Source organism: Heterodontus francisci, chromosome 18 (assembly GCF_036365525.1).
Source record: "Heterodontus francisci isolate sHetFra1 chromosome 18, sHetFra1.hap1, whole genome shotgun sequence".
Classification (NCBI taxonomy): Eukaryota; Metazoa; Chordata; class Chondrichthyes; order Heterodontiformes; family Heterodontidae; genus Heterodontus; species Heterodontus francisci.
This window is the reverse complement of record NC_090388.1, coordinates 69,429,568-69,449,925: the sequence shown is the minus strand read 5'-3', so window position 1 is coordinate 69,449,925 and position 20,358 is coordinate 69,429,568. Positions and strand designations below refer to the sequence as shown.

Here is a 20,358-nt window from a genome sequence, read left to right as displayed (position 1 = left end):
AAGTTTCTTCGAAGTTGAAATTTCCCGTTCCTGGGAACATCCTCGTAAATCTCCTCTGTACCCTCTCATGCAATCACACCCTTCTTGTAATGTAGTAACAAGAACTGTATGCAGTATTGTAGCTCTGGCCTAATGTTTTATACAAGTCTTGTTTAACAGCCCTGCTCCGATATTCTATGTCTCAGTTAATGAAGGCAAGTATGCCTTCTTAACTGCCTTATCTACCTGTCCTGCTACATTTAGGGATCTGTAGACATGCACTCCAAGGTCCCTTTGTTCCTCTACACTACTCAGTATCCTATTAGTTATTGTGTATTCCCTTGCCTTGTTTGCCTTGCCCAAATGCAATACCGCACATTTCTCTGGATTGAATTCCATTTGTCACTTTTCTTCCCACCTGACCAGTTCATTGATATCTTCCTGCAGTATATATCCCTTCTTCCCCAAAATCAACTACAAAACCAATTTTTGTATCATCTGCAAACTTCTTAACCCTGCTCCCTACATTCAAGTTAAAATTGACATATGTAATGAAAAGCAAGGGATCGAGTACAAAGCCCTCTCGGTGGAGGAGACAGCACATCTAGTAGCAAAGCCTTAAATCACTGTGCATCTATGTAACCATTTATGATTGGATTCCAAAGCTTAAAGAAAAGTGCAGTTAATTTCAGTTTAATTTATTTATCTCTATTATTTTGAATTCCATTTGAGTTCTGTTTTTAAAACCCATTACAGTGTAAAGAAATCATATTCATTCACATTTCTTCTAATCTTTTACACTTAGTAAAAGCCCAAAATGTTTGACATAGAAAATAACTGGAAAATTCCATGAACCCCTCTGAAAAACACAAGTGATCATTTTGTTTTACCTCTATTTACATTTGCCTTCTGTACTGAGAGATAATTTCTAAACATATCAATATTCACAATTAAACAATGGAGTGCTCTCAATTACACAACAAAGTGATGAACCTAACGTGTAACGCACTGGACTGGTGTTTCATTTTACAAGTAAACAGAAACAGGCAGAAAAGCAATCACACTTTACATTGAAGAGCAATGTCTGCATCATTACAAAAATGCATAGTGGCTTTTGGAGCAGTTTGTCTGCGCAGGATTTTCTTAACAGACGATTATAAAATTGACAGACGGTCTGGTAGAATTATTTACATAATGGAAAAATAGTAAGTACTCGGTTCTGAAAGAAGTTCTTCCACAAAGGATTATTAAGAACCATGGTTTCACTCACATTTCTACGCACATTAAAACACTAATGTTGAAATTAAGGATCCGAGCCCTTGGACTTCTGTAGTCATATTTTTGCACTGCTTTTGTGTTTGATAACTTACTCAAGTTATTTCTGTTGCAGTGCACTAATTTAAAAAACACATCTCCTGCATGAATTGTTTCCCCTTGGGTTAGATGACACTCTCTTGCAGAAATTAGGGCTGGCGTTCTCCAGGAATGTCAAATTTTAAGCCCACAAATAGAAAAGTTTGTAAACCACCGTACTAACATTGATGAGCTTTGCTTAACAGGTGTCGCTACTAAACGAGTTGTGTTATGTTACAGAAGCAAGAGAAAGTTGCTCCATTTGATGCCGGCATGAAACCAACATGTTTCTTTATTACTTCCACACCCACAAGGTTTTAAAAACATACAAAAAAATAAATATACCCAAATATTATGTCTCATGGTTCTTTGACACTGCATAAATTCAGTTATGTTCAGAAATACATAATCAAAACTCACTATATTGAAAAGGAAAAAAAAAATCAATATTTAAGGCTAGAATACAGACTTTTTAAAAAGTATTAGGAATGGAGAATTATTTCTTTTAAGGAGGATTATAATCAATAAGTTGCAAGTGCTATTGACCATCAGACATTCGTTTCAAAACATTGATCCCAGACACAGCAATGGGCCTCAGTTTTGACATGCTAGCTTTCCAAGAACAATTTCAAGTGCAAAAACTGTCAGCATTATATTTCGTTTGCCATGATCTACTGTATATTTGCAGAACAGCAATACAATGGATCATTTAAATTCAGCCTCTGGAAAACATGGGCAACTATTTCAAACTAATTTTATTCCCATTCGCTGCAATTTGACTGAAACAGATTTCTAAAGTGAATCCATCGTAAAACAGCACAGTCATTTGAAAATCCAGTTTAACAAAATATTTGTTACAGAAGAATGTTCAGGAATGGACGCCAGATTCAGACACTAAAAGGTTCAGCAGTTTTAAAAAAAAGTCTAATCAGAAGTATCAGAACTGAAAATGCATCCTTCAAGCACTTTTAAGAAAAATAGTTTAGCTCCCATTTCTGGGTCAAGAGACTAAACTGCCAACCAAATTGATAAATTAAAATAAAAATGGATTTGAGAATTAATAACCAGCTTTGAACAACACAAAACAAAGAAAATTATAACTTCAAAATGTATCTTCTTTTGTCCTGGAATATATAGCTTTTAGTCCTTTTTTTGTGGAACACATCCTTCCATTTCTAAAACTTCTGGCCAGCCTTCATATTTGTTTGTATTTTTGTTATTCTTTATGTGCTGCAATTGGAAAAGATTTATATTAGAACACATGCAGTGCAAACCAATCTCTAATGTTAAGGAATATTCTGTATGCTTATCTGCAAAATCTTACTTCCCATTAGGAATTTATTATGGAAAAGTTGACACAAAAACCTTTGTTCACATTTATAATGGAAACTACACATATAAATTTATCATAGTGATTACACACTCTGTGTTCAATAGCACCTCAGTTTTGTCTCCCAGCTCCTCAACCAGTACCGCATTAAATGTCCTAGGCTCCAATCAACTCTACTTCTTTGCTTCCCAAATTGTCTCACACTGTGCTATTTCATTATTTTTTATTTATTTATATAAACAGCACTGGAACAGGCCCTTCGGCCCACCGAGTCTGTGCCGACCAACAACAACCCATTTATACTAACCTTACAGTAATCCCATATTCCCTATCACCTCCCTATACTAGGGGCAATTTACAATGGTCAATTTACCTATCACCTGCAAGTCTTTCGTATGTGGGAGGAAACTGGAGCACCCAGCAAAAACCCATGCAGACACAGGGAGAATTTGCAAACTCCACACAGGCAGTACCCAGAATCGAACCCAGGTCCCTGGAGCTGTGAGGCTGCGGTGCTAACCACTGCGCCACCACTGCATTATAAATAATACAAAAACATTGCATCTCTGGTCCAATTATTTCATGCCCTCTAATCCTGCAGCTGGCCTTGACTCCCCATGAGCAATACCAGAAGAGATAAATAAGTGATTACTGTTGCTGGTGGGACATTTAACAAGTTTTCAAGGCTATAGTTCCACATACGTTCTCAGGGAAGGCATTAAATGAAGAGAAAATAATGTTGACAAAATCCCTCAAATTTTAATCCTCCACCACACAGACAAGAGCTGTGTGTGCAGATCCCAGCAAGTCCACCGGCACATGACCCTAAATTGTCCTCAACCTGGGGAATTTTTTTTAAAATCACCAGTCTTTCAGCCAAAGGGCACCAGAAACTTGGGTTTCCAAACAGCAGCTGGTGGTATAGGATTAATGAGGATGGATTTGGGGAGGAATTAAAAAAAATTACACTCTTCGCCTCTTTTCTATTTTGAATGCACTAACATATCCTAGAGTACAGTTCTTTGGGTCATAGTCCTCTGATAATTGATCCAAGTTGCCATTTTTGTGAACATAGCAACCAGTCAATCGTGAGTGCTCATCAATCTGATCTTAATACGGTTTGTACTCAACGCTCGTAGGGATTGTTGGATAGAAACCAGGTACACAAACTCAGATCAATATTTCCTCTAGTTCAAGGATAGGGAGATGAATCGTAAGGCCATTATTGGTCCAGCAGCAGGCATCAGCTAATGCAACCCGGGCTCGGGTCGGGTTTCATTTGCAGACCCGAGCCGACCTTTACTTACAAGATAGCATTGTTAATATTTAACACAATCACCCCTGGAAGTGTCATGCAGTCTCTTCATGAATTTGAAACCAGTTAAAGGAACTTCCATGATACTCTGGAATAAGTACAGATGCAAGAAAACATTCTCCCTCCCTAACTGTGTAGTTATTTATTTTTCAGTAGTAAGAACAGATCAGCACAATGCAGAATGATCTAATTACTGCCATTGAAATTGCCATTGCAGAAAACTCAGCTTTACAGGTCAAGGGAAAAAGCAGAATTTTGGTACAGTTAACATTAAAAAAGGCATTAAGACACTCGTTTTACCTGTTCAAAAGGACTCTTTGACTGAATCCCTTTTGCACCAACAAAAATCCAGTTATCTCTGAAGCCAAGATTTGAGATCGATGCACTCCCCAAGTCGCTAACAAGTTTCCGTGCTTCATCATTAAGTCTACAGCAAAACAAAGGTAATTTGAAGCAAAATTAAAATAATCCATTTTTTCTGGAGTTAATTAACCTCTATTGAGCAAACAATGCTTAGCTTAAAGTCCACAACAGGTTGACACGTAGTTACAAGAATGCCGACTCTGCCCCAGGTGAACATAAAAACGTACATTGTGGACAGCATCAAGGCACAGCAACGACACCCAACACTGACGACGTGCACATGATACTCGATGCAAATTGCCAGAAAAATGTGTGTGGAAAAACATGTACAAGTAGGCAAAGTGTCATAGGGAGTGCCTTAAGAGAACCTGTAAAGTCAAAACATCTTTTAAAAAAAAACACAAGTTTTGTACACTTGCATAGTATTTTTAATAATGGGTTTCTACCCGAGGCCACCAATTTCAAAAGCATAGCATTGTAAACCAAAAGGTCTTCTGAATATCATTAAAGATATGCTTGGAGTGGGAGTCACTTTTGCACTTGGTAGAAATAACTGTATGGATGGAGTGCATAGGTGAAAAGTCAGAAAGGCTCCGTTACAGTTGCATGATTCTCTCCACTTTATTTTCCTCCACCTAGACTATTATTTAGCTGGGAGAAGACCTTGCTACAGTATCTCCTCTTTTAGGCCACTTCTTGCCCAACAGTAAATGTCTCCTCTGTTGCCCAATCTGTAAGCTTATTTCACATCACAATCTTACTCCTTTATACTTCCACTGCAAATAAAATGTGGTTTTTCAGTCCTTGTTTTTCTTTCTCCCCTTATCCAACACTGACTATTGAATTTACCTTTGGAGTTTGTAAACCCTATCACAGAGGCCATTTACAAAATGTAAACATAAAATATATAAATTATGCATGCATTTTATCATTGGATTGCCTTCACTTTTTAAAAAAATATTTCCATTTGAGAGCCAGTTTGGAAAATTGACGAGATACAAATTCAGTACAAATTCAAATGAAAACAATAAATTGACAACCACTTCCTGATTAACTGGACATAACACATTCTTAATTCATAAGGAGCTGGTGATTACTAACTTGTTTGCACTATCGTCGTAAGTAGCCATAAACACTATCGTTCCATCCTGCAAGGTCTTCAGGAAATCAATGAAAGGTTTTACATCTGTGGGGAAGACACAGATTATACTCAGATTGGTTAAAACTGTATTTACATTTACAAATACAGAATCAAATATTCCTCACTAATTTGAAGTACAGTACTGTTATAGCCACGTGCTGTGATGTGGGGTGGTTTCCACTTTTCAACTCCCAACTGACCGCACAAGTATTTTGTTATTAGGGTTTAACCACGTGGTGTTTTACTTTGCATATAAACAGACAGCGACAGGCTTTCTTGTAGGTCTAAAAAACAGAAATCAATTATTTATTCATCAATATGCCTTATTCTGAATTTGAGAGTTTTAGCTGGGGCGGGGGAGGGGGTGGGGAGGTTACAATAAACCTGTTGAATTCTCTTGGAAATTAAGTTCTCAATGGGTGCAGCTGGAGATGATTGTAGATTTCTCTTGAAAGTTCAGTGAGAGACGGTGGATCACTTCCAGTTCACTGCTGTATAAATTAGATGTAGGATTCTACAGCAGGGCATGTGCCTTCTAGTTTGCTGGTAAAAAAACAAACTGCTAGGTGTTGCTTCTCTTTCTGGCTTTAGGCTGTCTTTTTTTATATATAAGGTAAAGCTGTGTTACATCTCACCCCCAGTAGATGATGTTCTCATCTCTTCCCCATGGTGATCACACAATGGCCCAGGATGTGGCTACTTCACACCTTTGTATCAGAAGAAGGCATTCAATTCTAGAATGTTTCAGGATGGGGTTCAATTAACACCGCTTAGCTTTGAAGATTTGTCTTTGTCAGATAGTTTGAATACACAAAGGCCAGTCCCTTTTCCTTCAGTGGCCAATTTGGACCATTGCTCACCTTTTAAAATAAAGTTTTTTAAAAAAAAGAGGAGTCAGCTTTTCATAACTCTTCAGAGTTAGTCCATAGTTTGTATCATCACACTTCCAGTGTAATTGACACCTTGCACAAAAAGGAAAAAATGAAATTCCTTGGATTTCATTTTTATGCTGTTTGTATTTTTTTGGCATTTAGGAAGAGGGAAAAAATGAACAGTTAGAAAGTTTAGGGTCACACAACTCCTTAGGCTTCCAGTTTAAGCTTTTTCATCATCCTTCCTTTGGATGAAGTAGCATTAAACATTTGCATTGCTTTTGGTTACGTGGTGTCAAATGGGGTTGTAGTTTCTCTCGCACCGGTTTGTACTACTTTAGGAATGTTAATCGACAGGACCATGTGACTGTTGAAGCTTGTGGTACGCAAATTTCTAGTACGGCTTGTGGCAAGGTCCTCTGCCTGTGCAAGCTTTAGTCCCTTAACTACTGCTCCCACAATACATGGCTTTAACCATTCAAGTTCTGGCACAAGTTCTGATAGTTCTTATTTCTAGAGTGATAGTGAGTGATACTTTTTTTTTAGCCTCTGAGTGCCTGAGATTTCTTCCCACCCCTTGTTCTTGCTGAGTTCCGAATCTAAATAGTTGGGCTTGAGTAGTTTTGGATTTGGAATCTATTTGCTTGATTCTTCAGTGGGTAGATCCACATTGACCTCACTGTTAGTTTTCTTGTGATTTTCACAAGTGTGGTTCACCCTCATAATTTTGCTTACCTCTATCAGGTCCCCCCCTCAGCCATCTCCGCTCCAAGGAAAACAACCCTAGCCTATCCAGTCTGTCTTCATAATTGAAATGCTCCAGCCCAGGCAACATCTGGTGAATCTCCTCTGCACCTTTATCCATTGCAATCACAAGAGCATTGAGGTATTATAGATTTAGCACCTGAACTCACCATTTGTGGTTAATAGTTACATCGATAAGGGAGAAATTATAAAATTTGCAGCACAGAACAGGATGAAGAAACATAGCATGCTACCATGCTTTGAAATCAAATTTGTTTTTTATGCAATGCTGCATTAAGCACAATGTACAAGAGCTTTCAAACGGGGAAAATAATTCATCACCCATAATGGAACAATAAGTGATCTTTAAGGAGATGATGTTTCAGGTACAGGCTAGGTACATTCCAACAAGAGTGAAAGGTAGGGGAACCAAAGCCAGGGCTCCTTGGATTACGAGGAAGATAGAAAATATGAAGAAACAAAAAAGTGTATGACACATGTCACATGAATTCTTCAAGCAACAACCAGGTCAATACAATAAATTGAGAGGGGAATGATAAGAAAAATAAGACTGACAAAGAGAGAATGAGAATAGAGCGGCAGTTAACATAAAAGGGAACCCAAAAATCTTCAACCAGCATGTAAATGGTAAAAAGAAAACAAAATACTTGCATTTATATAGCACCCATCATGACCACTGGACATCTCAAAGCACTTTACAGCCAATGAAGTTTTTTTTTTGAAGTGTAGTCACTGTTGTAATGCAGGGAACACAGCAGCCAGTATGCACACAGCAAATTCCCATAAACAGCAATGTGATAAGGACCAGATAATCTATTTTTGTGATTTTGATTGTGGGATAAATATTGGCCTGGACACCGGGGATAACTTCCCTACTCTTCTTCAAAATAGTGCCATGGAATCTTTTACATCCACCTGAGCAAGCAGATGGGTCTCTATTTAAGGTCCCATCCAAAAGTCAACACCTCTGACAGAGCAGTGCTCCCTTGGTACTGCACTGGACAGTCAAAGAACAAAGAACAGTACAGCACAGGAACAGGCCATTTGGCCCTCCAAGCCTGCGCCGAACTTGATGCCTGCCTAAACTAAAACCTTCTGTGCTTCCGGGGTCCATATCCCTCTATTCTCATCCTATTCATGTATTTGTCAAGATGCCTCTTAAACGTCACTATGGTACCTGCTTCCACCACCTAACCCCGGCAACAAGTTCCAGGCACTCACCACCCTTTGTGTAAAGAACTTGCCTCGCACATCCCCTCTAAACTTTGCCCCTCTCACCTGAAACCTATGTCCCCTAGTAACTGACTCTTCCACCCTGGGAAAAAAGCTTCTGACTATCCACTCTGTCCATGCCGCTTATAACTTTGTAAACCTCTATCATGTTGCCCCTCCACCTCCGTCATTCCAGTGAAAACAATCCGAGTTTATCCTGCCCTCCAGACTAGGCAACATCCTGGTCAACCTCTTCTGTACCCTCTCCAAAGCCTCCACGTCCTTCTGGTAGTGTGGTAATCAGAATTGCATGCAATATTCTATGTGCGGCCTAACTAAAGTTCTGTACAGCTGCAGCATGACTTGCCTATTTTTATACTCTATGCCCCGACCGATGAAGGCAAGCAGGCCGTATGCCTTCTTGACTACCTTATCCACCTGCGTTGCCACTTTCAGTGACCTGTGAACCTGTACGCCCAGATCTCTCTGCCTGTCAATATTCCTAAGGGTTCTGCCATTTACTGTATACCTCCCACCTGCATTAGATCTTCCAAAATGCATTACCTCACATTTGTCTGGATTAAACGCCATCTGCCATTTCTCCGCCCAAGTCTTCAACCGATCTATATCCTGCTGCATCCTCTGACAATCCTCATCACTGTCCGCAACTCCACCAACCTTTGTGTCGTTTGCAAACTTACTTATCAGACCAGCTACATTTTCCTCCAAATCATTTATATATACTACAAACAGCAAAGGTCCCAGCACTGACCCCTGCAGAACACCACTAGTCACATCCCTCCATTCAGAAAAGCACCCTCCACTGCTACCCTCTGTCTTCTATGACCGAGCCAGTTCTGTATCCATCTTGCCAGCTCCCCTCTGATCCCATGTGACTTCACCTTTTGTATCAGTCTGTCATGAGGGACCTTGTCAAAGGCTTTACTGAAGTCCATATAGATAACATCCACTGCCCTTCCTTCATCAATCATTTTTGTCACTTCCTCAAAAAACTCAATCAAATTAGTGAGACACGACCTCCCCTTCACAAAACCATGCTAATAAGTCCATTTGTTTCCAAATGGGAGTAAATCCTGTCCCGAAGAATCCTCTCTAATAATTTCCCTACCACTGACGTAAGGCTCACCGGCCTATAATTTCCTAGATTATCCTTGCTACCCTTCTTAGACAAAGGAACAACATTGGCTATTCTCCAGTCCTCTGGGACCTCATCTGTAGCCAATGAGGATGCAAAGATTTCTGTCAAGGCCCCAGCAATTTCTTCCCTTGCCTCCCTCAGTATTCTGGGGTAGATCCCATCAGCCCCTGGGGACTTATCTACCTTAATGCTTTGCAAGACACCCAACACCTCCTCCTTTTTGATAATGTGATGACTGAGACTATCTATACTCCCTTCCCTAGGCTCATCATCCACCGTCCTTCTCCTTAGTGAATACTGATGCAAAGTACTCATTTAGTACCTCGCCCATTTCCTCTGGCTCCACACATAGATTCCCTTCTCTGTTCTTGAGTGGGCCAACCCTTTCCCTGGTTACCCTCTTGCTCTTTATATACGTATAAAAAGCCTTGGGATTTTCCTTAATCCTGTTTGCCAATGACTTCTCATAACACCTTTTCGCCCTCCTGACTTCTTGCTTAAGTTCCTTCCTACTGTCTTTATATTCCTCAAGGAATTCGTCTGTTCCTAGCCTTCCAGCCCTTATGAATGCTTCCTTTTTCTTTTTGACAAGGCTCACAATATCCCACGTTATCCAAGGTTCCCGAAACTTGCCAAACTTATCCTTCTTCCTCAGAGGAACATGCTGGTCCTGGATTCTAATCAACTGACATTTGAAAGACTCCCACGTCAGATGTTGATTTACCCTCAAACAGCCGCCCCCAATCTAAATTCTTCAGTTCCTGCCTAATATTGTTATAATTAGCCTTCCCCCAATTTAGCACCTTCACCCGAGGACTACTCTTATCCTTATCCACAAGTACCTTAAAACTTATGGAATTATGGTCACTGTTCCCGTAATGCTCCCCTACTGAAACTTCGACCACCTGGCCGGGCTCATTCCCCAATACCAGGTCCAGTACGGCCCCATCCCTAGTTGGACTATCTACATATTGTTTCAAGAAGCCCTCCTGGATGCTCCTTACAAATTCTGCCCCATCCAAGCACCTGGCACTAAGTGAGTCCCAGTCAATATAGGGGAAGTTAAAATCACCCACCACAACAACCCTGTTACCTTTACATCTTTCCAAAATCTGTCTAAATATCTGCTCCTCTACCTCCCGCTAGCTGTTGGGAGGCCTGTAGTAACATCATGACTGCACCCTTCCTATTCCTGAGCTCCACCCATATTGCCTCACGCATGACCCCTCCGAGGTGTCCTCCCGCAGTACAGCTGTGATATTCTCCTTAACCAATAATGCAACTCCCCCACCCCTTTTACATCCCCCTCTATCCCGCCTGAAGCTTCTAAATCCTGTAACATTTAGCTGCCAATCCTGTCCTTCTCTCAACCAAGTCTCTAATGGCAACAACATCATAGTTCCAAGTACTAATCCAAGCTCTAAGTTCATCTGCCTTACCTGTTATGCTTCTTGCATTGAAACAAATGCACTTCAGACCACCTGTCCCGCTGTTCTCCGCAACATCTCCCTGCCTGCTCTTCCTCTTACTGGCCTTATTTACTAGTTCCCCTTCACTTATTTCACTTGCTGTCCTACAGCTCTGGTTCCCACCCCCCCTGCCACACTAGTTTAAACCCTCCTGAGTGACGCTAGCAAACCTTGCAGCCAGGATATTTGTGCCCCTCCAGTTTAGATGCAACCCGTCCTTCTTGTACAGGTCCCATCTGTCCCTGAAGAGATCCCAATGGTCCAGATATCTGAAACCCTCCCTTCTACATCAGCTGTTCAGCCACGTGTTTAGCTGCACTATCTTCCTATTTCCAGCCTCACTGGCACGTGGCACAGGGAGTAATCCCGAGATTACAACCCTTGAGGTCCTGTTCTTTAACTTTCTACCTAACTCCCTAAACTCCCCCTGCAGGACCTCATCACTCTTCCTGCCTATGTCGTTGGTACCGATGTGTACCACCACCTCTGACTCTTCACCCTCCCCCTTCAGAATGCCCCCTGTCCGTTCAGAGACATCCTTGACCCTGGCACCAGGGAGGCAACATACCATCCTGGAGTCTCTTTCACGTCCACAGAAGCGCCTATCTGTGCCCCTGACTATAGAGCCCCCTATAACTATTGCTCTTCTGTGCTTTGTCCTTCCCTGAACAACAGTGCCAGCCGTGGTGTCACTGCTCTGACTGCTGCTGTTTTCCCCTGATAGGCCACACCCCCCCCAACAGTATCCAAAACCGTATACTTGTTAGAGAGGGGGATAGCCACAGGGGATTCCTGCACTGACTGCCTGCCCCTTCTAGCGGTCACCCATCTATCTGCCTGCACCTTGGGTGTAACCACTTCTCTAAGACTCCTGTCTATGACACTTCCTGCCACTTGCATGCTCCTAACTGCATCCAGTTGCCGCTCCAACCGATCCATGCGGTCTGTGAGGAGCTGCAACTGGGTACACTTCCTGCAGAAGTAGTCGTCCGGAACGCTGGAAGTGTCACGGACCTCCCACATCTCACAGGTGAAGCACTTCACTCCTCTGTCATTTCTAGCACTAAGTAGTTAATTAATATAAAATAAATACTTATTAAATCCTTACTAAATTGTTATAATTAACTATATGGTCTCTAGTGCTAGATTTCTACTATAAATATTAAATGCTGACTAAATACAGTAATCTCCTCCCTCTGGTTTAGTTACTCTACTTATTAATTAGTTAATTAAGGGTTTTAATTAATTTTTACCAATGTTTTATTTTCAAATTCAGTACAAATTCCCTACCAGCCAATCAGGTCACAGCTTTCCTGTGACGTCACTTTTCAGTTTTTTTTTACCGGGGTAAGTTTTTTATACTTACTGGTCTGGAACTCCGCCCTCAGAGTCTTCTCCCTGGATGTAGGCTGCGAAGCCCCGAAGTAAGTTTTTTATACTTACTGGTCTGGAACTCCACCCTCCGAGTCTTTTCCGTGAATGTAGGCTGCGAATCCCCGAAGTAAGTTTTTTGTACTTACTGGTCTGGAACTCCGCCCTCGAGTCTTCTCCGTGAATGTAGGCTGCGAATCCCCGAGGTAAGTTTTTTATACTTACCGGTCTGGAACTCCGCCCTCCGAGTCTTCTCCGAGAATGTAGCAACCTTGATTATTCTGTTCAAGCCCTAGAGTGGGACTTGAACCCAGAACCTTGCGGCTCAGAAGTGAGTGTGCTACCAATTGAGCCACAGCTGACACTGTAAGTGGGTAGTAAGAGGCGGGTGGGTCCTATTAGGGCAAAGAGGGTGATATATGCTTAGAGGTGCAGGGAAGGCTAGAATACTCAGTGAGTACTTTGTATCAGTGTTTACTAAGTAAGAGGATGCTGACAAAATATCTGTAGAAGCGTAGATGGATGAGGTGAAAATTGATTGGCACAACCTACTGGGAAAGTGCTCAGAGTGGATAAGTCACCTGGTCCAGAAGGCTTGCATCCCAGATTGCTGAGGAAATGAGGGTGGAAGTAGCAGAAGGGCTTGCCACAATCTTCCCTAGATACAGGTGAGGTTCCAGAGGATTGAAGAGTGGCAAATGTGACCCTTATTCAAGAAAGGGTGCAAGGACACTCCTATTAACTACAGGCCGATCAGTTTAACATCAGTGGTGGATAAGGTTTCATAAATTTACAATCAGGGAAAAAAAAATCAAGCATCTGGAGAAATTTGAGTTAATTAAGGAGAGCCAGCACAGATTTGTAAAAGGCTAATCGTGCTTGACTCATCTAATCTTTGATAATGTAACAGTGAAGGTTGAAGAAGGGAGTGCAATGGATGTTGTCTAGGTGGATAATAAGAAAGTGTTTGACAAAGTACTGCATAAAAGAGGCAGATTAACAAAATTGAGGCGCACTGAATAGGATCAGTGTCAGCTTGGATAATAAATTGGTTTAAGGAGAGAAAACAGCAGGTTGTGGTAAATGGTTGTTTTTCAGACTGGACGACGGTAGACAGTGGTGCTCTTCAAGGGTCAGCGTTAGGATCACTGCTTTTTTGATATATATAAATGGCTCGGATATTAGAATACAGAGCAAAACTTCAAAATTTGCCCAGGATACCATATTTGCAGTTATGGTAAGCAGTGAGGATGATACCAATTGACTGCAACAGGACACAGTTGGCCAGCAGAATGGGCAGGCAAGTGGCAGACAGAATTTAATACAAAGAAGTGTGAGGTGATGCAAACTGGCAGAATGGATAGGGAGGGGCAATATAGACTAAATGGAACAGTTCTAAAGAGTGTGCAGGGACAGAGGGACCTAGAGGTTTAGGTGCAACAATCTTTGAAGGTGATGACACAAATTGACAGAGTAATTAGCAAAGCACATAGGATCTTGGGCTTTATGAATAGAAGTATTGAGTATATCATGTCCAGTAAATACACATCATATTCCTACTTTTACGGTACAAACTTTATTCAGTGTAGACTCTGAAATTGAATTTTCCTTGAAACGGAAGTGGACACTTTGCTCAAAAGATGACGACTGAAGGTCAGGTGACCTGGCCTGTGTATTCAAACTGTCGTGAAAGGACAAAAGGATACATTCTAGACTAACAGGGGTCGACTACATCCATTCTAGTACCATCAAGAGACATTCTGGAATTGAATGGTTTTCTTCTGAGACCAAGAATGTGTGAAATAGACACATTGTAACAGAATCGTACCCATTCAAACATTAAAAGATAGCCATGGATTCCCATTCTGGTTCACTATGTGATCACACCAGGGGAGCGGGCCATGTGTCAATTAACAGAGACTCTAATTTGGATGGATTTTTGACCTTAAAAGGTAATCCTCTGGAGAGAGAGGAGAAATCACAGCAAAATCACAGAAGGCAGTTCAGTTGGGGGGCTGTGGAAAGATCCAACCTAAACAAGAAGCAGCCCTGCTATTAGCTCTACATTCAGCATGGTGCAGCAGAGAACTGAAAGTGACTGCCATCTCCAATCTGAAATCTTAACTATCAGAAATCTACAACGCCTCAAGTTCAAGACTACAAACACCAGGCCTACACCTTTAAAAGAGACTGTCCTATTTAGATGTTGTCTAGATTTACCCGTAAACCAGCAACATCTACCACACCTTGAACTCTTATCCTTTACCTTCTATCAATCTTCCAGTAAGAGTGAATGTGTGCTTGAGTGGTGTTGTGAACATTTCAGGGAATGAATATTGTTTAATAAATAGTTAACCTTCTGTTTTAAACCTACAAGAAAACTTGCCACTGTCCGTTTATTTGGGAAGTAAAACACTCAGGGGCTAACTCATCATTTTAAACAAAACACACCTGCAGTCAGATGGGAGGTGAACAATGGGAACCACCCACACCTCTTATCACCAAAATCAGGGAAGTTATGCTGAAATAAAAACAAGAAATGCTGGAACCACTCAGCAGGTCTGGCAGCATCTGTGGAAAGAGAAGCAGAGTTAACATTTCTGGGTCAGTGACCCTTCTTCGGAATTCACAGCCACTTCTCTTCCAGGAATACCTACCTTGAAGAAGTTATGCTGAACCTTGACAAAGCTCTGGTTAGCCCATAGCTGAAGCATTGCATCCAGCTCTGGTCATCACACGTTAGGAAGGATGTGAGGATCCTGGATAGGATGCAGAGATTTACCAGAATGGTTCCAGGGATGAGGGATTTTCGTTAGGTTAGGTTAGAGAACCTGGGATTTTTCTCCTTGCAGCAAATGAGACTGAGGGGAGATTGATAGAGGTTTGCAAAATTATGGCAAGTTTAGATAAGGTAGAAGAAAACCTGTTCTAGTTTTAGGCAATGGATGCAAGGGGAATGTGAGGAAGAACTTTTTTTATGCAGCACGTGGTAATGACTTCGAACTCTCTGCCGACAAGGGTGGTGCAACTGGAGACAATCAAAGGAAAACTGGACGGGCACTGGAGGGAAAATAAACTTGTAGGGTTACGGGGATAGAGTGGGGCAATATGACTAGCTGGATTGCTCTAGAGTGCTAGCGAGGACTCGAAGGGCAGAATGGTCTCCTTTTGTGCCATAAATGACTGACATTAGAACTAGTCCTGTGCTACAATTAGCAGTCTGTTTGTACTAAACAGCTCAGTTTCTAAACTGCCAGTTTAGGCAATCTTTATAAACATGGCTCCTTTTGTACAAACTTTTCCCCCATAAAATTAACATGAGCCCACTCCTCAAAAAGTATTTTCCAACTATCAGTCTATCCCTAACTGTCCTTTCTTCTCCAGGGTCCAAACGTCTTGTTACCACCCATCTCCTTGCTTAACTCCTCCACATCTTTCCCATTTCTTCAGTGCAAAATATTAAACTTTTATTGGAGATATATGAATGCAACTAATTGTTTAAATAGAACTGTATGAGAACTGTATTAAAATAAAATCTTGGAAACCACCAGTATGAGCAGTTTTTAATAAGAACTCCTAGGTGCTTCTTCAAACTGAATAATTTAAGTGTACTGAGACTTTTCAAAAATCCATGTTGTCATGCTAGGCCCCCACCTGTCAAGAATGAGGCACATTAATTTTGACATGATCATGATTTTAAACTCTTACTGGAGTGAAGATTTGTTAAATAGATCAGCCGTGGCTGGAAAAGACATTTGCATATTAACAGAGAGTGTCTGGAAGGACAAAGCAGCCATTCAACCCACAATGGACTTTTGATCACCAGACGTTGAAAGTGGGGGAGCTCACATTCCAAATTGACTGCTAAGATGGCCGAATACAAAAACGGACATGATCAAACCAGCTCGTCACATGACTAACGTGCTGGGCAACCTGAGTTTTTTTAAATGTGTACTAACAGTTTGGGGAGAAAGCTCTTTGCTCCTGGACTGAGATCTCTCTCCTGTCTGCTCCCATCTTTCTCACAAACCTCTGAATCCACTGAAGACACACTGACCCCAAAAGAGAAAAGTCTCCTACAGCAAACAAGGTTTACGAATACTGGGCCCCAGCGAAAAGCAAGATTTACCTACAATCAAGGACTCCACAGTGAGCTCGAAGAACCGTAATAACTCCTCAGATACTGCCTCAAACCTTTCCGCTTTATTTTTCTTCTGTTCTTTTCTCTCATGCATGTGTGTATCGCATATGCATGCTAGCATGGGCGCGTAATGTATCCATAGGCATTAACCGAATTAGAGTTCAAGTTTAATAAATTTCAACATTTCTTCTTTAAACCTAAGAAAACCTGTTTGTGCTGGTTTCTTTGCCTTATAATTGGAAAGTGGTGAACATGGATTCACAAGGAGGAGCTAAAAACAGTGTGTTTAAAAATAAATCCTGTTACAGTAAGACCAAGTAAAGGCTGAAAGGGAACCCTAGACCTCTTTCTCACCTGGTCGTAACAATGTGAATATCCAAAGAGTTGAAGACTATCAATAAGCCAAGTTTTATTTAAAAAAAGACATCAAATGTGTAAACTCCGTACCTCCACTCCACAGGTCAAAAACTTTAGTGTCCAATACGACACCAGTTTTACCTGAAAACAATCACAAATAGAAATTAAGTAAAGTGCACTAAAGCAATGTAGAAAAGAAAAAAAAAGGTACAAAAATACACAAAGAATACATCGCTATAAAATGAACAATGGTCATGTTGCTAAGTAACCCAGCCTAATTCAAAACCTTGGATTTTTTTTTCAGTCTTTGATAGGAGAAAAAAAATGTTGTTTGTTGATATTCAGTTTCCAGCAAAACAATGGGTTCTCGATCTCATTAACAGGCCGGAATAATGCATTGGCCAGAATTTTGCGCTAGTTGGATGGGAATCGTCTACCGACCGAAAAGTTTGTGGCGATCCCACCTCCGCCAGGCTGGGGATCCAGTCCAGATTTTACGGTCCCCAGGCCCTTAACTGGTCTCAGGCGGGACTTCCACCTCTCCGAGGCAGGAAGTCCTGCCTAATGGAGCTACAACTCTTAGTCCCAGCAGCACCACCGGGAGCGGTGGCCACTGCTGGGACTGCAACCCAGCTTCATGGTTAAGATGACGGAGAGAACAGAAAAGTGATTGGTTGGGCCCCGGCAAGGCAAGGGTGGACGATTGGGGGGACGGGGATATGTTGGGGCATTGGGGGCAGCCCTCCATTGGGCATAGGGTGCCTGTTCAGGAGAACCCACCGCCCCCACCCCACCTGGCAGAAGGCCGCCTACTTTTTACAGGTGGCTTTTCTCGGGCCTGGGCTGCCCGCCTGCCAATGGTTAAATCCCCGTGGCCATTAACTAGCAACTTAAGGGCCTTGATTGCCCTGGGGCGGGCGGGCCATTTCCCGCTGCTGCTGCCCTGTGCAAAATGGCTGCGGAGGTGGAAGGGGGTTGGGAAGGAGCCCCCCAAGCCTCTCATTCCACTTTACGCCCACTCTTTAGTGGGTGGGCGTATAATTCCAGCCATTTATATCTGTAAATGGCATGTGAATGATAGAGTTTAGTCAATATTGAGTTGTACATAGTAAGCCCGAAAATGTAAAAATGAAAACAGAACAAAAAAAAACCACCAAAGAAATAGGTTGTTTGAACAAAAGCATAGCTAATCAAATTTTTAGGAATTCAAAAAGCAAGATATTTCTGTATGAAGTAATTTGAACATCTAACAAGGAATTTGATCAAACTGGATAAGCTGATTCACTTACCATTTACTGTGGCAATATTCATCCCCCGACCAACGTTGTTTTTCACACCACTCATTATTCTGCAACATGATGAACAACTTCATCAGGTTTCAGTAAAGGTTTATTTTCTTCTTTCTGGTTTGTTCCAGTTATGATGGTTTATTGGTGGTCAAGCTTACTTACAGATATCGTGTTGGCAGGTAACATGACAAGCCCCAGAAGTTGTCCAGATAGAATTTAAATAAATGATTCAGCTTTAAACTGCATTTTTCTGGGCAAGTTGAGATAATATTTTTGCACAGGGTGCAGTGTTCTTGGCTTCATCTGAAAGTGCATGTGAACCAATTGGTCTTGTGATGCATTTGCAGTAGAAATGTCGTTCTATAAAACAAATGTTTTTACACCAGTGCAGCAATGCTCAAGGTACCCTGGTCACTGTGGAGATCAGAGCAGCAAGGGGTGCCATCATGTTATGAAGTGCATTCTTCTTCAATGGTGGAGACTTGAATTTTACATGATCCAGATTAATTTGAAAGATACATTTTCAACTACAATAGAAGCTTAATTTTACTTTAGATAAAGGTTTTAACCTGAATGATGAAATTCATGCCTCAATGACTTGTACTGTGTACTTGTCTAACATTTTCATCTATCCTGTGAATGTGATTTTTATCCCTGTTTAAACAAATCAATTATACTACCCAGCTTCCCCCCCAACCTCATGCTATTTTCTGTAATGAGGAGGGGACAAAGGTCGTAGACATTTTGTTCCTCAAGGTGAGATCTTACCACTGTGCATCAACCAATTTCTTACTTTTGCACTGTCAAGAACTTTCCAAGTCTGGTGCTACACTGGACCAATTCTATGGAAATTTACACAACCCTCAACAGAGTAATTTGACCCCAAATTCAGAAGAATGCAGCAACTACACTGATGTTAATAGTTCCTTTATCCAGTCCAACATTCCTTGGGGCCTTTCTGAGCATGATTGCCAATTAATTTTATAATAAGAACTTGTGCTCAAGAGGAATTATTTCAAGGCTGTCCAAGTCCAATTCACTTTAAGATTCTCACAGCGTTGAGAGATGGAAAATGGTTTTCATTCCATAATTTGCAATTGAATTTCATCCTATACATTTCAGGTGAACTCTCCTGGTGTCCTGGCTAACAGTTATCCCTTAATCAAAAGCATCAAAATACTGATGATCTGATCATTTGATCTCATTGTTCTCTGTGGAACTTTGCTGGCCATGAAAATGACCGTGTGTTTGCCTACAGTGACTACACTTCATTAAAAGTAATTGAGTGGTTGTGAAATGGCATTGGTACATCTTGATGATACAAAAGGCACTATTTAAGCACAAGGTCTTTTTTTCTTTAGATCTGAACCTAGTCCCCAGAGAACATAAGAAAAGTAGCCCATTCAGCCCCTCGAGCTGCTCTGCCATTCAGTTAGATCGTGGTTGATCTGTACCTCAACTGCATGGACTCACTTTTGCTCCATATCCCTTGACAATTCTTAGCTAATAAAAACAACCCATCAATCTCTGTCTCAAAAACTCTAATTTGGCCAGCATCTGCAGCCCTTTGGGAGAAAGAATTCCAGATTTCTCTTACCTTTTGTGTGAAAAAGTGCTTCCCAATTTCCACCCTGAATGGCCTAGCTCTAATTTTAAGATTATGTCTCCTCATTCTTGATTGCCCCATAAGAGGAATGTTTTTTCCATATATACACTATTGATCAATCAGATCACCCCTCAATTTTCCATACTCAAGTGAGTACAAGGCAAGTTTATGCAACCTGCTCTCATAATATAACTCTCTAAGCAACGGGGCAGGGTAACTCTTTGATATCACTGGGATGAAAACAGACACGAGAATACCTCAAAATAATAAATTCCAGGGTATTGTCTAATTATTCCAAATGACAAAAGACCAGGTCACTTCTTTAACTTAATACAGAAGCAGAAATATATCAATACTTACATGTTATCGTCAACACAGATTTTGGGTCCAACAACGTTTGCTGCTCCACTTGCCATTTTGAACGCAAAATGATTCTCAGGGCAAGGTTTTGCAAGACTACATTTGTACTTTGGCGGTTTTGTTGCTAAGACAAAGATTTAAAGAAGTTTCAAAGAAGGTCGTCTCACCCACATACACAAGATACCATATTAACAGATAATTAAAGCTGACTGGATTGCAAGAGAATGACTGATTTGTAGTTGAGAATTAAATTCTTTTGCTCCCTTTCCCCTATAA

General features: G+C 41.2%; 1 protein-coding gene across 3 annotated transcripts in view; it reads right to left on the bottom strand.

Moving 5' to 3' along the window:
* Window positions 1-661: 661 nt before the first annotated feature.
* The window catches only part of LOC137379706 (protein FAM3C-like), a 78,703-nt gene continuing 59,006 nt past the window's right edge, over window positions 662-20,358 (bottom strand). For all 3 annotated transcript variants that reach the window (XM_068050942.1, XM_068050944.1, XM_068050943.1), the window contains exons 5-10: window positions 20,083-20,206; window positions 18,117-18,175; window positions 16,918-16,968; window positions 5,442-5,526; window positions 4,278-4,404; window positions 662-2,562 (exon numbers count right to left, since the gene is read on the bottom strand). In XM_068050942.1, coding sequence (XP_067907043.1) covers window positions 2,473-2,562; window positions 4,278-4,404; window positions 5,442-5,526; window positions 16,918-16,968; window positions 18,117-18,175; window positions 20,083-20,206 — 536 coding nt within the window. In that variant the 3' untranslated portion in view covers window positions 662-2,472. The remainder of the gene's footprint in view (window positions 2,563-4,277; window positions 4,405-5,441; window positions 5,527-16,917; window positions 16,969-18,116; window positions 18,176-20,082; window positions 20,207-20,358) is intronic.